The following is an 18,369-nucleotide window of genomic DNA, read 5'->3' as shown; positions in this document are numbered from 1 at the left end:
CATTTTTGAGGAAAATTTTTGCAAAAATTATAACCTTGTTCTGTCATCACGGAGACAAGTGAGACTTCCCACGTTTAGAATGCCCATGTCCTGAGGGGCATGGTCCATACTCAACTCTCCTCTCCACCCGCCTTCCACATGTCTTCTTATCTCTCCAAAGAGCTAAATATCCTCACTTTTTACCATGTATCATTATATCCACATTTACATATTGGGCATAGTATAAATTTAAAAAGTCTTAAAATGCTGGCTTTGGAGAAGAGATTATTGGGATTTCCCAAGGTGGGAAGAAGTCAGGAAGTTTTGACCCTCCTGAGAACTTTCCTTAGTGCTTCCTTCACTTCCTTGTTCCTTAAGCTGTAGATGAGGGGATTCAACATGGGAATTACTGTTGTGTAGAACACAGACACTACCCGATCCTTTTCGGAGGCCTGGCCAGAGTTATCTCGCAGGTACATGAAGATGATAGTGCCAAAGAAGAGCGACACGGCAGTGAGGTGGGAGGCACAGGTTGAGAAGGTCTTGGCCCGGCCTCCTGCCGAAGGCATCCTCAGAATGGCCACAATGATGAACAGATAAGAAACCACAATTACCACCATGCAAGCAGGGATGACGAAAATGGCAAACACGATAATCACCAGTTCCTGGATATAGCTCTCCCCACAGGTCAGCTTCAACAGAGGAGGAAGGTCACAGAAAATGAAGTCGATCTCATTGTTTCCACAAAAGGAGAGAGTGAATGCTGAGATTGTCCGCACCAGGGCACTGAAGAGGCCAGCAACGTAAGCCCCAGCTACAAAACTTAAAAGGGCTTTCTGCGTCATGATAGTCACGTAAAACAAAGGTCGGCACACGGCCACGTAGCGGTCATAGGCCATGAGGGCCAAGAGGTAGCAATCGATGGAGCCAAAGAAAGTAAACAAGAAAAACTGAGTAACACAGCGGGCATAGGATAAAACTGCCCCTTGCTCCAACAGCACGGCCATCGTCTGAGGAACAGTAACAGAGGAGTAGCAGACGTCCGTGAGAGAGAGGTGGCTTAGCAGGAAGTACATCGGGGTGTGGAGCCTACGATCTAGGCGGATCAAAACGATCATGCCTGAGTTCCCCAGCAAAGTGAAGAGATAAAAAAATAAGAACAGATGGAAGAGAGGGAGTCGCTGTTCTGGGTGTTCAGTGAATGCTATGAGGAGGAACTCTGTCACCAAAGTGAGGTTCACCTTGCCCATGAAGTCAGTGGTACTTGAGAAGCAAGAAGAAGCAGGAAAGTATGTTGCTCATAGGATGCTCCTGCAAAAACAGTGTATACTTTTGAACATAACGAAAGCAGGCAGGTACTAGTAAAGGAGAGGAGACATCATAGATGATGGGCCTTAATTCCTTCCTTCAGAGGAGGTCTGTGAGAGCCGTCTTAGGATATTGAGAGGAAAATGAAACACACGTGAAGGTGTGTAGGACGGGAGAGCATGTGATCTCACTTTCATTGCAAAGTAGCTGCGTGAGCCTGTGATTCAGCCAGAGCCCATAGAGCTGGTGTGTGGTCATTTTCCTACCATGCAGCTGACCACCACAGAACTCTGGCACCTCTCCTCTATGGCCATAGCTTCTCCCTTATTTCCCATCATTTTCTTGTCCGGGTTAAATCAACAGCCATGGGACTAATTGCTCTCCTTTCCCCCTGGGTCAGATTAACTTCTTATTAATCATTGCCAATTCTTTGAATTCAGATATCAATTAAAATCTTTTTTTTTATTTCAAAGACTTTAATTTTATCACGTTTCACCTTTTTGGCAAAAATCTAGCCATGGAACCCTGTTAAGACCAGGATATTACTTAGCCTCCTCAATATGTTGGGATGATCTATGATGGTTCTCTTACTTACTTCCTTTTGCAGCATCTTACTTCCCAGTCCTAATACACACAGTGACACCTCATTCTCCCACAATTTCTCTAGGTATACTGAACAACTGGCAGTTATTCAGACACCCTCCATTCTCTGGTGTCTCTTGTCTTCAGGTGGAACATCACTTCTGCCTGGAAGACCTCACCTTCTCTGTCCCCAGAATCCTCCCCAGTGCTTAAACTACCATCAAATGGTGACCCAGATCACAGATTTTACAAGAAGCATCCCTTCATTACTCCTTCTCCAGACAATGACTGTCCCCCTTGGAGTTAAACACTGAGTAATATCTAAATATGCTTTGTGGAATGAAGTTATTGAATAAGACATGAAACATCTTACAAAGAGAACAGTGTTGTGATAGCATTACAGTTGAAAAACCAGTACAGGCCCTAAACATGAGAATTGAGTACATCTGGTGAAAAAAAAAATCACTGGTTTTTATGAGTTATTTCTAGGTTTTATATTTCTATCTTTAACCTAAAAATGTACAACTTAATAGAAATAAATTGTTAATTTTTATAAAAATAGGATTTTACAAGAACAATATTGGCACTGATCAAAAAAAAATCGGTAGACTCTACTCTGCATGACTTATTATTAATTCATTTAATCCTTATGACTACTTTATGAATGAATTTTCTTCTTTCTATGGATAAGGAAACTGAGACTACATTTAAGTTATAAGCTCAAGACAGCATTGATAGGAAATGGTCTCACTACCATTAAGCACAAAGCTGTTCATATAGAAATTGCTTACCTTGTAAAAGAATTCACATGATTTCTTGGTTTCATCCAATAACTGTCAGTTAGGAAATGTCCACCATTAAGTGAAAACCTAAAATAGTAATGGGGACTTTGAAGCTAAAGAATAAATTGTCATCTGGCTGAACCCCAGTGCTGCAGGACAGACAAGGTGTTGAACAACTCTAAAGCATGAATCTTGGTAGGAAGGCCAGTGCTGGATCAAGGCACTGGGAAGAATGTCAAACAAAGGAAATGGGTTTTAGTTATTGGGTTGGGTATCAATTAAGAGAGACAGATCAATTTGATCATTTGAACTCAAATTTGGCTCTACCCTATTGATCCTCTTTTCTCTTTTTTTTAATCAATCAAAATACAGTTTTTTTTCTTTTTTAGATTAATTTATTTATTACAATTTATTCATTTTGTATCTCAGCTGTGGCCCCCTCCCAGTCTCACCCACCCTCCCTCTTCTCCCCCCTATGCTCCTTTCCTAGTACACTGGTAGGGGAGGACCTCCCCCCCCTTCTACCTGACCATAGCCTATCAGTACTAATTAGGGCTGAGTGCATCATCTTCCTCTGTAGCCGGGCAAGGCTGCACCCCCCAGGCAAGGAGATCAAAGAGCCAGCCACTGAGTTCATGTCAGAGACAACCCCTGCCTCCCTTATTAGGGAACCCACTTGGAAACTGAGTAGCCTACGGGCTTCCTCTGTGCAGAGGATCTAGGTCCTCTCCATTCATGCTCCTTGGTTGGAGTATCATTTTCTGGAGGCTCCCCTGGGCCTAGGTTTGTTGGCTCTGTTGGTCTCCTTGTGGAGTTCCTGTTTCCTCCAGATCTTTCTATATCCCTTTAGTCTAAACAAGGTCATTTTACTCCAGCTACCTGGAGAAGTATCCTGAAAGTATAGTGGGAGAAACATTGTCCTGGGAAGCAAAAGGTTTTCTGACTCCTGTTGGCCTCTCACACTTTTAGTTATGAGTTCTAAGGAAATCTTAGTTCCATAGTGTCTCTTTCTTTAAAATTCACACACACACACACACAGAGAGAGAGAGAGAGAGAGAGAGAGAGAGAGAGAGAGGATGAGAGAGAGAGAGAGAGAAGTAAACTATTAATCAACATGGACATAATAATGCCTTGGCAAACTCTTCTTACAATAACTCTCGAGATCCTTCTAGCCATCCACCCTACCAAAGACTCTTTCTTTCCTTTGTTTCCAGAATCTACTAAATCTAGCCAGAACACATTCTTCATTCTGAGTGCAGTTTGATTACATGCAGAGGTGAGAGAACAGCCTTTTCTTATATGTTTCCAAGTTTAACAGAAACTCCTTTAGGAGAGCACTAATTGTGGCTACAGAACTCACAGATCCCCCAATAGTGGTTGAAATGATCTCTGAGGAGAGGCTTCTGTTACCAATGTGGATTGTTTAAAAAGCACCTGGTCCCTGTCACAAAGGAGCAAAGACGGCTGTTACCCAAGCCCCAGGTCCCAAAGGCTAACTATTCATCTCACACTCCTCATACAAAAGAAGATGTACAAACAGACACTTCTTTAAAGAGCATAGGATCATGAATTACATGCCTTCATTTTCCATCAAGTCCTGCTCTTATAATGAAAATCTAGTTAATGTGGCTCCATACCTATACTAATTTATTAAAATTAATATGTATGTAGAGAAAGTAATTTGTTGTTTATTTTACATATAAATATATATATAAAGAGAGAGTAAGGTTTTACAATAAAAGTGTTAGTCCTCTGTTTTTCATTGATTAAATAATTTTTTTAGATTTGTGTGATTTGAGAACTTCACACACATATACGTTTTGAATAAAACTAAAGGAGATCAAGAGAATACAAATTGGAAAGGAAGAAGTCAAAGTACATCACCCACAAATAGTGGTACTTTGACTTCTTCCTTTCCAATTTGTATTATCTTGATCTCCTTTAGTTGTCTTACTGTTCTAGCTAGGACTTCAAATACTATATTGAAAAGATATGGAGAGAGTGGGCAGCTTTGCCTTGTCCTTGATTTCAGTGAAATTGATTTAAGTTTCTCTCTGTTTAGTTTAATGTTGGCCATAAGCTTGCTGTACATTGCCTTTACTATATTTAGTGATGTGCATTGTATCCCTGATATCTCCAAGACTTTTAACATGAATGGGTGTTGGATTTTTTCAAATGCTTTTTCAGTATCTAAGCAGATGATCATATGTGTGTTTTGTTTGTTTGTTTATTTGTTTGTTTGGGTTTTTTTTGCTTTCAGTTTGTTTATATGGTGGATTACCCTGATGGATTTCCATATATTGAACCACTCCTGCATGCCTAGAATGAAACCTACTTGGTCATGGTGTATTATATTTTTTACATCAAAAATTCCTCGATTTAGTTTGCCAGTGTTTTATTGAGTAATCTTGTATCAATGCTCACAACATAAATTGGTCTGAAATTCTCTTTCTTTGTTGTGTCTTTGTGTGGTTTAGGTATCAAGATGACTGCGGCCTCATAGAATGAGTTTGGTAATGTACCTACTGTTTCTATTTTGTGGAATAGTTTAAAGATTATTAGTATCTGGCACTTTCTCAGGAAATTGAGAATAGCACTAACAGCTATACCACTCCTGACCATATACCCGATAGATGCTCCACTAAAACAAGAACACTTGCTCAACTATGTCCATAGTTGCCTTATTTGTAAAAGCCAGAATCTAGAAACAAACTAGATGTCCTTCAACCAAAGAATGGATAAAGAAATTGTGGTACATTTGTGCAATGGAATACTACTCAGCCTTCCAAAACAAGGAAGTCATGAAATTTGCAGGCAAATGGATGGAAACTAGAAAATATCCTGCTGAGTGAGGTAGCCCCGACCCAGAAAAATATGCATGGTATACACTCACTTGTAAACAGATATCAGCCATATAATAAAAGATAACCATACTACAGTCAACAGACCTGAAGGAGCTAAATAATAGGGAGGGCCCTAGAGAGGACTGTTAATTCTCATTCAGAAGGCAAATAGGATACACACTAGAAGTGGTTGAAGAGAGGGAACAAAATGGGAGCCTACCATAGATGTCCTCTGAAAGACTCCACTCAGCAGGAGATCAAAGCAGATGCTGAGACTCACAGCCAAACTTTGGGCAGAGTGCAGGGAATCTTGTGGAAGCATGGAGGAATAGAAGGACCTGGAGAGGACAGGCACTCCACAAGAAGACCAACAAAGCCAATAAATTTAGGGGAGGGGGGCTGCAGAGATTGATGTATCAACTAAGAACCATGCATGGAAAGGACCTAGATACCTCTGTTCATATGCAGCCAATAGGCAGCTCAATCTTCATGTGGGTTCCCTAGAAAGGGGATCAGGAGCTGTCCCTGACATGGACTATTTCCTTCTCTTTGATCACAGAGAAAAAAGATGCAGGCAGTCTTGATGAGACTTGATAGGTTGGGATCAGATGGTAGGGGAGGACGTTTCCCTCTTTCTGATCACTAGGGAGGGATGTGGGAGGAGATGAGGGAGGGGTCTACAATTGGATGTATAGTGAATAAATTATAAAAAATAAATTTAAATTTAAAAATTTTAAAAAGAATATAGCCACTTGTCATTAGGAGTTTTAAAAAGTATAGTTTGAAGACCTACTTTGTTCATTTTTCCCTCTTGGAAATTAAGCAAGCATGCTGTTGGGGCTGGCCAGATAGCTCAGTAGTTATGAGCACTTGTTCTTATAGAGGACCAAGGCTCAATTTCCAGAAACCATATGGCAACTCACAAATCTACAACTCCAGTTCCAAGAAACTCAGTGCTCTCTTCTGGCCTCTGTGGGAACTGCATGCACATGGTAGCCAGATATGTGTGCTGGCAAAACACTCATACACATGAAATAAATTAAAAATCTTAAAAATAAAGCAGTGTCTGGAATAACTGAAGCTTCATTTTGCTCTGCTTGGCATATTCTAGGAGCAATTGTACATGGATCCAAAACTAGGAAAATCATTCATCTGTTTTAGACATTTTAATAAGCATGTATTGATTACACAACATGACTCATTTGTAAGCAGATTTGGTTTCTACCTACAAAGTAGAAATTGGGAGAAAGGTGGCATAACTAATTTCCTCTTTTAGTCTAATATTTTGTACATTTCTTTTGATTTAAAACTTTCCCTGAAATGAATGATTTCTTAAGTTTCTTATCACAAACCTCTTAGTGTTCTCTTTCCTAAAATGGATTTGAGAAGCATTATACAGTATCTCATAGAAATGCATCACAACGCACTAGGCTATGCCAATTGAGTCTACCCTCCTCCGTCTCCATCACCACCAGCCTCCTTTCCAAATCAACTGACTGCAGGAAATTGGGCTTTTAAAAATTCAGAACACTTCTTATCCTGCTCTTGGACTAAAATCCACAAGTCCCCAAGCACATCTGCAAGGCCCTGTGCCCCGGCTTCTCCTGAATCCACTACTTGCATTTCACACTATGATTCCTTCATTCTGGTTTTTCTTCAGAGCATCCAATTTCACAGAATTTGGCATTCACAATTATCCCAGTCTGACATAGTCCCCCCAAGTAAGGAAAACAGCATACTTAATTATTTATGCCTCTGCCTACATGTTATTTCTTTGGGCATGCTTTTTTTCACTACATAAAACTATGTTAACGCCTTAAAACACCATTTAACAATGCCCTGTGACTATTTTTCTTTTCCTTTTTCTTTTCCACTTTCCAAAACTGTAAGAATTAATTTCCTGTGCAGTAGTCTAATATCTTACAATTTCCCAGGTTTCAAATTCCATTCAGAAAAACTCTTATTTTATTTGTTACAGTGTTCCAACCAAACATCATGTCTGATACACAACAGTCTCTAAATATTTGCTGAAATAATGAACAAAACTGTGAAGTCTCCATAAAGATATCCCCAAGTAATATTTCTAGGACATAACTGAGGTCATTAAAAGGTGATAGATTCGTCCTTCTCTGTCTTCTAACCATAAAGTAAATATCTAGATGAGATGAGAACAGATAGTGGGAATCTATTAATAAAGAGTAGAAGATAACATGTATTAATTGAAGCCTCTGTCTATGAGTACTGCGAAGGAAAAATAGAACTTTTGACCTTTGGTGATCAAGAAATATTATAATGCTATGTGTGCAATGCAGTTCAGCCACACATTGAGATCAAACTGCTTCCAATAATTAGCAGAAATCATTACTTGGAGCACTAATTGTTAAACTATTTTTATTTAGGGTTTCTTAAAACTCTCCTTTCAAATCCCAACTCTAAGTAGGAGAGAGAAGGTTAGTGGGGAGAGGGGTCACAGACCCCTTTAATTCTCCCAGCTGTTTAGGGTCAATGGGTTCTTTTAGGTCTATATACCAATCTCCATCAACAGCAAACGCAGCCAGCTGTCTCCTCCAAGCAGCTCTGCCCTGAAGTGTTTCTCTCTGCTCCAAAATCCCACAGGTTCATCTCTGGTCTCTTCAATCTGCTACTTGGCACATGCCACCACCAGGCACCATACTTTCTCTTTCTGGGCTCTCATGTTTATACCCTCCGAGCTCTAGGCCATCCTCCTCTCAGTACCACATAAGGCAGGCTGTTACCAGCTGTCAAAGGCCATTCCTCACGTGTGACAATTACCAGCTGTGGACAAACTAAGCCCAACTAAAATCCCACGCTTGGGATTAAAACAAAAACATATTTACATAACATAACTGAGTTTACAAAGAAACCAAAACTTCCATTACAACTACTTCTTCCCTTTCTCCGGCAGTATCTTGACTGTGTTCCCTCTTGGAAACTAAGTGAACTTACTCTGGCTGATCATTCCTCAATTATAACTTCTTCCATCCAGTCTTCCTTCTTTTGTAGCTTCTTGTTTTTCTCCATGAAAAATACCTATTTTGGTTATGAGTGAATGTTCAGTTTCTTTGTCCAATATTGATAACTGCTTTGCCATCCATAACTAGAGAGCTTATCTTAAATATTTTTTGTAATTGTCCAATGTTCAAAATGAGTTTTATATGAAACGGCAAAGTAGTTGAGAACACACTCAACAATATCCATTACAGAAAAAAAATTCTTACATTTTATAATGTGTTTTCATTTATAAAGGTCCTCGATATTGATTCCATCTCTTTTTGGTCTGGGTTAAGGATCTTGACTTTTAATCATAGCAAGGAAGAAATTTTTTATTTAAAATAAATTAAGTACTGTAGAACCATGCTACAATCCACAGACCCAAAGTAGCTAAGTAACAGGAGGGCCTAAGGGAGGATGCTTGAATCTCACTCAGAAGTGAAAATAAAATAGACATCTGAAGTAGACGGAGAGAGGGAAATAAGTGGGAGAGTGCTGTGGACCAGTCTCAGCCAATTGTGGGTCTTGGGAAGATTGGGAAGATTGGATTAGTGCAAAAGAAAATCACTTCACACATAGGGCAGGTACGAGCTGATGGATGACTCATTTCAAGAGACTCTTCTCAGGAGGCAGTCTCTCTGGTGTCTGCTCCTGCTCTTCCCCCCGCCGGCCCCTCAGAGAGTCTATCTCAGTTTTTCATTGTTAAATCATTTCCTTAGACATCTTTTTCTACATGATCAAAAACCTTTTTGTCTTTCCCTGGAATATTGTTTTTTTTTTTTCCCCAAAGAACCACAGATGAGGATAAACGGAATATAACAAGCTGTACTCTCTACATACATGATACAATGATTGTACCCAAGAACTCACAGAACAGAATATAGCAAACTGTACTCTACATACACGGTACATACACTGTACATACACAGTACATACACGGTACATACACGGTGCATACACTGTCCAGTCATTCATTGCAAGCAAGCATGTTTAGTCATTAGCTCAGTGCTTTCCTCAGACAAACCTCCACATCATAGGTCATCCGGGCAAAATCTTTCTGTTCCAGTAAGTGGCATAAGAACAAAGAGAGGAGGACCTCCCCTATCAGTGGAGTTGGAAAAGGGCAGGGAGGAGATGAGGAAGGGAGGGTGGTATTGGGAGGGAAAGAGGAAGTGGGATACGGCAGGGATACAAAGTTAACAAACTGTAAATAATATTAAAAAATTTAAAAAATTGGAAAAAGAACAAAGAGATGCTAAACAAACTAAACTATTCTTAATTTTCAGCTGCTGTTCGTAGCTGAGCAAATTCTTTCTAATATCTTTCTAAATATCTTTTGTAATAGGATTGATCATTCAGAGGGTCTTTAGCCCCTTCTTCATAAACTATATAAAACTCCTGTGATCCAGATGTAGCCCATGGCAGTTCAGTGTCCAAGTGGGTTACATAGTAATGGGAAGAGGGACTGCCTCTGACATAATCTGATTGGCCTGCTCTTTGCTCACCTCCCCCTGAGGGCGGAGCAGCCTTACCAGGCCACAGAAGATGACAATGCAGCCACTTCTGATGAGAACTGATAGACTAAGATCAGAAAGAAGGAGAGGAGGACCTCCACTATCAGTGGACTTGGGGAGTGGCAGAAAGGGAGGAGGGTGGGATCGGGAGGGGGGAGGGAGGGGCTTATGGGGGGATACAAAATGAATAAAGTGTGATTAATAAAAGTTAAATAAAAAATTAAAAAAAACTCCTGTGATCTTCTTATCTTATCCCAAGGGGTCATTTTCATGTGACCAAGTCTTTCTAGAAAAGAAGTTAGTATGAATCCAGTAGTTTCTCTAAGATCTAATGCTTTTCTGACAGCAGCAATCTGGGGGCTGAATGGGAATTCAAACAATTCTTGATATCATTTAATATTCATGAACTGATTAAAGTTTTTCAGAGAACAATTAGCACAAAAGGCCCCTATGAATTCAAGTTCTTAATCAGATAATTCAGGGTTTACTGCCTTTACAACCAAGAGGAATGCTTTCTCCATAGTGGTTGTTTCGGGGCTATTTCCTTCTCCCCCACTTTCCCCTTGGAAATCTTACCAGTTGCTTTGACTAGGGTTGAATTAGAGTAAAAAGATGGAGTCACAGTAAGAAACAAAGCAGGCAGAGATATAGGAAAAAACAACACAATTTGTGGGCTGGTAACCCAGAAATATTTCTCCAGGGCGACAGTGCTCCTTCAACTGGAATTGTGTCAAGCAGCTGCTTCTGCAACCATATCTTACCTGAAAGGAGAGGCAGAATGGGACCAGTCAGGGGGAGGGCATCTCTGGGACAGGAGAGGCTCCCAGGAGTCTATGGTAGTGACTCTGGCTGAGACTCCTAGCAGTGAGGGATATGGAGCCTGAAGTGGTCACCTCCTGTACTCAAGTGGAACTTTCAGAGAGGGGGGGGGATCATAAACCCACCCATAATTCCTTCAACCCAGCCAACCAATGACTGGACTAATTTGAATCTCATGCCAGGACAGAGAACCTACCCCTGACACAGTTAGTAATATTCTGATATATTTGACTGGCGTAAGTGTCATCTGAGTGTCTTTTATCTGGCAGCTGATAAAAAGAGATGCAGAAACCCACAGCCAAACATTAGGTAGAGTGCAGGGAATCGTATTAAAAAAAAGGGGGAAGAAGGATTAAAAAGTCTGAGATCAAGGACACCACAAGAAAAACCTACAAAATTAACTAACCTTGGCCCACTGGGGCTCACAGAGACTGAACCACCAACCAGAGAACATCCATTGGACAGACTTAGGCTCCCCACACATGTACAGCTTGGTCTTCATGTGTGACCTCTAACAGCAGGAGCAGGGGCTGTTCCTGACTCTGTTGCCTGACTTTGGATCCCTTTCTCCTAACTGAACTGCCTTGTGTAGCCTTGATAGAAGAATATGTGCCCAGTCCTCCATGATATGCCAAGGCTGGTTGATATCCATGGAAAGTCTTCCTTTTTCTAAAAAGAAAGGTAGGAGCAGGAGCGTAAGGTAGACAAAGGGACTGGAAGGAGAGGAGGGAGTTAAAGTTCCAATGGGATGTAAAATAGATTAATTAATTAATTAGTTAATTAATTAATGAAAAAGTTATTGTTTTATTGTTAATTCTGTAATCATGTGAGTTTTGTGTGTGTGTGTTTGTGTGCGTGTGTGTAAGTGGGGGAGAGAGAGAGAAAATGTACGTGGAGGCCAGAAGATCCCATGGATGTGGAGCTACAGGTAACAGCCCAGTGGGGGTGCTGAAACCTGAATCTGAGTCTTCTCCACAGCAGGATACACTATCAAACCCTAAGCCATCTCTACATCCTCAATAAAAACTTATTTGTGTGAGAAAATGGTACAAAACATTTATTGCTTAAAATAATAGAGCTACTACAGTTCTGGCAGTCAAACTTAGATTTTATGTTTCAATATATGAGTGCAATTCTGAGGGCAGAGTCATATTAGGAAGACAAAAGAAAAGCACAATGGACAGTTAAGAACTTGTGGACTGGTGGAGCATAAGTCTTACTTTCCTTGAGAAACCTTAATTCTTTTGAAAGCTTTCTTCAGAGCTTCCTTCACTTCCTTGTTCCTCAGGCTATAGATCATTGGGTTCAGCATAGGGATCACCACAGTATAGAATACAGACACAATCTTGTCTTCCCAGAGAGATTTTCCCATGTTGCCTTTCAAGTACATGAATATGAGTGTTCCAAAAAACAGAGTCACTGCAATCATGTGAGATGCACAGGTGGAGAAGGTCTTGGCTTTGGCCCCTGCTGTACGAATCTTCAGAATAGCGCCAATAATGAATAGGTAGGATATAAGAATCACTGAAATACTAGTTGTGATGACCAAGAAAGCCAAAAAGAAGATCACCTGTTCCCGTGATTTGGTGTCACTACAAGCAAGCTTCAGCAGCGGGGGGAGGTCACAAAAGAAGAAGTCAACCTCGTTAGATTTACAGAAGCTAATGGAAAAGGTACACCCGGTCCGGACCACAGTATTTACCATGGCACCAGAGTATGCTGCAGCAACCAGCCCCAGGCGAGTCTGTGGTGTCATGGCCATGGCATAGAGGAGGGGCCTGCACACAGCCACGTAGCGGTCATAGGCCATCACGGCCAAAAGGAAGCACTCGGTGCTAGCATACAAGGTGAAAAAGAAGAACTGGGTGGCGCAGCGCTCATAGGTGATGACCATCTTGTTAGTTCCCAAGGTCTCCAGCAACTGAGGCACGATAACAGATGAGTAGCAAATGTCCAGGAAGGAGAGATGACTGAGGAAGAAGTACATAGGTGTGTGGAGCTGAGGGTCACTCTGAATTAGCATGATCATGCCCAGATTTCCTCCCACGGTGATGAGATAAAAGGCCAGAAACATGAAAAACAGACTCAACTGCAGCTCAGCTTGAAGCTGGAACCCCATAAGAATAAATTCTGTCACCCCCGTGCCATTATATGCCATATAGCCAAGGTCACCTGGGAAAATAAAATAAGAGTAATAGTAAGATATCACTGAAGATAAATTAAGATGACTATACAGCTTTCTTGGATCGTACTTTGCAAAACACTTTACAGCTTTTACAAGATTGTTTTCACTTAGACTACACATCCTGTGGAGCACATAATGTTGTGTTAATCTCACTTTTTTTTTTTTTTTTGGTGAGGGCATGAGGAGGCTTTCTTTCTTTCTTTCTTTCTTTCTTTCTTTCTTTCTTTCTTTCTTTCTTTCTTATTTATTTTTGTGGCCAGATTTTTTTTCTTTAATTTTATTTTTTCTTTCTTTCTTTATTTATTTATTTTTGCTGGGCTCTGTTTTTTTTTAATTTTTTATTAATTACACTTTATTCATTTTGTATCCCACCATAAGCCCCTCCCTCCTCCCCTCCTGATCCCACCTTCCCTCCCTCCCCTTTCTGCATGCATGCCACTCCCCAAGTTCACTGATAGGGGAGGTTCTCCTCTCCTTTCTGATCTTAGTCTATCAGTTCCATGGCTGGAATTACAGCTGGGCCCTCCCTTACCTGGTTTTTGTGTTGCTTTTTGATGTGTACATGAGAAAATAATGAACTTAGTTGCTAAGCAGACAGAAAAAAAGACCAAACACTCTTAGAATGTCTACAGTACTTTGCCTTGTTGATGCTCCTTCTCTGTACTGCCAAACATCATGACCTATATTCCAAGTTTGCTGATTCCCAATGACTTATCCTATATTTTTAAATGCCAGATGATTATCAATCAGGGAGATGCATGAATCCGGTCATTCCAGTATGAGCCTGTAAATCTCATCAAGAGACAGAGTAAGCACCTTAAAATTAGAATTCCATCAAAGATGGGGTTCTTGCTGGGCAGCAAGATATCCCTGGCTCTGTACTTATCATTTGGAACCCTGAAATGCTGGTATGTGGACTTTGTACATCATTCTCCTTGTCCTCTCAGCACAAGTGAAATAAAATGTAAATTTAAGAAAGATCTCATATAGATTTAGATAAATAATAAAGTAAAACTTTGATTGATGTTAGGGAAAAGCTGGATTAATGGCAGAATAATGAATGGTCAGTGTCTAGTGTTTCATCCCCAAATTTGAGATTCTTGTTAATATACAGGTTTTGTTTGCTTTTTGTAGTCTTAGGGCAAAATCCTATCTTTATCTTCTCCCAAGACAGTGACTTCCTCTGTTCTCAGGAGTTTGGAAGGCAGCTGGAGATATGGCTTGGCAGATACAGCATGTAGTGTTCTTGCAGAAGACCCCAGATCACTGCCCAGCTCTTGCCATGCAGCACAAACCTTCATGAAACTCAAGCTTTAATATTTCTGTCAACTTATTATACCCTTGGAGGACAGCTGTAAAATGCGCACACATCCACACAGAGATACACAGTTTTTAAAGTCAAATATTTGCTTTAAAAAGAGTCTGTATAATCAAGAGGAAAACATTTTGTATTCATGTATTTATTCAGTGAAAATGTTCTGAGAACTCATTATGTATTAAGCTTCTCTCAGGTGCTTGGAAGAAAATGAGAAAGAGCCATGTATTCATGGAGCTGTCATTCTAACAGAACCACATATACACAAGGTGTATTGTACAAAGCAGATAAATATATCTTTACCTTGACATAAGATCCTAAGTTCTGTTCTGTGGGAGAGGGGAAAAACCAAAAGCAAAAGTATGCTAGTTTGTCTGACGGCACAGGAAGAAAAGGCCTGATAGCTCTCCCAAAAGCACAGGAGGAAAAAGCCAAGAGTTAAAGCCAAAGAGCCAAAAAGCTAAAGAACAAAAGAGACTAAAAGGCTAATGAGCCAAAAAGCCTAAAACTTTAAAAAGCTTTCGCAAAATGACTTCTGTAAATATAACTTACAAACTGATCCAACCAAATCACACTGACCAACGAATAGATTATGGAGAGAAATGCAAATATTCTAGGGATAAAGTGGGTAAGCTTAAGGAGATCTCTAGGCATTGCTATCACAAGCAGCTTCTGAAAATTTAAATCAAGGGCCAGCAAGATTTCTTAGCAGGTAAAACTGCTTGCTGCCAAGCCTGATGACTCGAGTTGAACAGCGGAGACCCACATGGTATAAGGAGAGAACCAAGTCCTGCAAGTTGTCCTCTGACCTCCGCAGATGTGCAGTGATACATGAACCACTTTGAACTTGGTTGCTGAAAGTGAGAAAGCAGAACACTGGACCATCAATCTCCTATTCTTAAAGCCCACACATGGAATTGCCAGCCCAAAAGGAAGCAACAGAAGGAAATGACTCTTAGTGCCGTTTGAGCCCACCGCCCTCTGTTACACAGAGCAAGATCACACACTTTCCATCCACATCACTCTGTTGCTTAATTGTTCACCAAGTGAAAAAACATTTCAGTTCTGGGCCTCCCTCAGCAGATCTCTGGGCAGATATCCTTCCAGGAACATTAGTCATGTTTTCCCAAGGCTCTCAGCCTCATGTTTTGCATGTATATGTGGTGTACTTACATACACTTATGTTTGTAGCCATACAGGTGAGGTTCAGGTGTACATGTGTGAGGTCCGTGTGGAGGCCAGACATTCTTCCTCGATATCTTCTTAAGTCACCCTTCACTTTATTTATCGAGGCAGGGTCTCTCACTGAACTCAGAGCTCGCTGGATCCAGTTATTCATCTAGCCACTTTGCCCTGAGGATCCCGTTCCTGCCTCCCAGGTTCGAGGATTGCTACTGGCCACCATGCTTGTCCAACTTATGTTCTAATCCTCACATTTGTGAGGATTGCCTTATCCATTAAGCCTCCTCACCAACCCTCCCAGCTTCACTTTTCTATCATGCAACAGTGAACACACCTGTGATACATGGATCCACCTGTTCTAAAGTCAGAAGAGAAGAAGCTCAGGTTGTTTTCTCTCTGAGATCGTCAATGCCTTATCCTAAACTTGGCCAACACTCAGGAAACTAACAGGCATTTCCAATGTGAGAACGACCAGTAAGCTTTAAGAGGCTCTGTGACCTTAGTGATGAATAAGACGTGGATTAAGAACCGGGAGACTATTTTGAGTCAAGTAAGCAAATGCTTTAGGAATATAACTCTAAAAGTAAAATTTAAAAGTTTGTACTTGCAAGAGATTATCTGTGTGCCCTGAGATCAGCTTCAGAATAGCACGCACAAGGAGATATGTGTGATGCAGTGGAAAACTATTTACATGACCTGCTTAGCTCTTCACCACATGTTTAATGTCATTCTTAGATGGTGAGGTAGGAACATTGTGTGATATGCGGAAAGTGATGTGACGAGTGCCGACGGCTGAAGTTAGGCAACAAAACATTTAAAGATTTTACCCATTTACTATGTAGCTGACCGAATGCTGGAAATGCTGGTAAAGAAATAGAACAAGTGGATACAGATGACTGCCATTCCCCCTCCGTTCCTGTAATCAAACTGGCATCCTCTGCCTCTGCTGAAGTAAAAGGGAAAGAGGTACCAGAGAACGAGGCAGCATGCTATGTCTTCCTCTCAGCGTTCTGGGGAACACATATGTCCTCAGGGTTTTGAATATTGGAAATTATGACAACTGTCTACACCATCCTGAAACAGATTAAGCTGTAAGTGAAATTGTCTCTATTCAAGAGATGCAAGGATGTGTAGATGGCTCCATGAGTAAACTGCTTGCTTCACCATCATGGAGACATGAGTCTGGAGTCCCAAAACCAGATAAAAACCCCAGTACAATGGGACATGCCTGTAATCTCAACACTGAGAAGGTGAAGGCATAAAAAACAAAAGAAGCTGGAGTAGCTCCAAGTTCAAAGAGAAACTCTAAAAATATTAAGGTAGAGAGTGATTAAGGAAGATACTCTACATCAACTTCTGGTCCTCACCTACACATGCATGCATATACATAAAGCGCCTGTACAGAAACAGATGTAAACACAAACAGGTGAACATGTTTGCATACATACAAAACACCGAAAGAGCTAATTATTTCCCTCAGAAATTTGGTTAGAAAAAAATTAACCATTTCTATTTAAATTAAAAAAAAAATCATTCAAAAACTTTCTGGCAGCAGGCTTGCACTATAAATACCAAAAGTAAGTCCAGTATGGTATCAGGGTACCAGAATTCTTTGAAGTTCTATTACATTTGCTCAAATCCCAGCCAGTTTCTAGTTTCCTGAAGCCTTGTGATTTATAAGGCAGTCCTAATACTTTCCATCCCATGGGAATCTTGTGAGGATGAAACGAGAAAATATATTTCATGTGGACCAAAACTTGGTTTTGTGATACACAGAGAGGAGACATCCCTTCCCCAAACTACAAATTATCTACATTCGCCTATTTTAGAATACTGTATATCTATTACCTCACCTGATCCTCAAGCAGCACATTTTAGGAGGAAGAAAGTAATGTTAAAAGATGCCAAATGGTGTGCACATGAGTTATGAGAGCCAGGAAGGGGAAAAATCAGAAATGTGAGAGGCTGACCTTAGAGACTATTAACCAAAGTAAACAGTGGGATCAGAGGCACTGTGCTAAAACTCTAAAAGGAGTCACAGCTAAGCAGTGAAAAGATCATCTTGGGATTCCGGAGCACCAAAAGTGTGATGGAGATATCAGTGTCCTGCCACAAGGGGAAGAAAGTTGTGAAATTTTGAGATCACGTAGTTCTTCCTCACTTTCCAACCTTATAATAAGCTCTGGGGTAGTATCACATAACATCTGCACAGATGTTGAGCTCAAATATTTTCCCACTTTCCCCCATATCCCATTCACCCTGACCTATCTTCTGCTTACATTGGATCCACATTAGAACCTTGAAACTCAAAGGAGCTTCTGAGGCTTGTTCCACCTTCCTGCTTCAAACAGATGAATTATGTTACCACCTCTCCTGGAGATGAGGAAGGCAGATATTGCAACGAAGAAGGTGTTGGCCAGATACAACCAGCCAATGGGATTGTCTGGAATAATATTTCAGGCTTCATGCAGCCCAAGACATTCTTTTACTGCTTAGCTGTGACTCCTTTCAGTCTTACCACAGTTCCTCTGATCTCAGAGCTTTCAACATGCCTAGTTCTCAGAAAATGATGAAAGCAGATAACTTAATTCTTTCAAGGGGTTGTTAGGAAACTATGGTATAATGGTGGTGTGAATTCTACACAGGGCATCAGTCCTCCTTGTTCCTGCATTGGGACCTTCACCTTCTAACCTCCTTAGAATTTCTGTCAAAGTCAACACCTACATGGCCAGTCTTTAGAGGACGCATCTCAGTTCTCTATACCTGGGTGGCCAAGCTAAACACAGAGAGCAGTTTCATGAGCTGCAGTGATTCTAACCTGTACCTTCCACACAGACTATAAGCCCTA

The 18,369-nt window shown here is 40.7% G+C and overlaps 2 protein-coding genes across 2 annotated transcripts; both read right to left on the bottom strand.

Moving 5' to 3' along the window:
- Positions 1-293: 293 nt before the first annotated feature.
- On the bottom strand, positions 294-1,229 carry LOC129681887 (olfactory receptor 9Q1-like). The gene has a single exon (XM_055614106.1). The coding sequence runs from the start codon at positions 1,227-1,229 to the stop codon at positions 294-296; it is 936 nt and encodes a 311-aa protein (XP_055470081.1).
- A 10,826-nt stretch (positions 1,230-12,055) lies between these two features.
- LOC129681962 (olfactory receptor 9I1-like) lies at positions 12,056-12,997 on the bottom strand. Its single transcript, XM_055614183.1, has one exon. The coding sequence runs from the start codon at positions 12,995-12,997 to the stop codon at positions 12,056-12,058; it is 942 nt and encodes a 313-aa protein (XP_055470158.1).
- Between the last annotated feature and the right edge of the window lie 5,372 nt (positions 12,998-18,369).

The sequence above is a fragment of the Psammomys obesus genome, unplaced genomic scaffold (genome assembly GCF_907164565.1).
Source record: "Psammomys obesus unplaced genomic scaffold, mPsaObe1.curated_primary_1811, whole genome shotgun sequence".
Classification (NCBI taxonomy): domain Eukaryota; kingdom Metazoa; phylum Chordata; class Mammalia; order Rodentia; family Muridae; genus Psammomys; species Psammomys obesus.
Note: the sequence above shows the minus strand (reverse complement) of the source record. Positions and strands in the feature narration are given on the sequence as shown.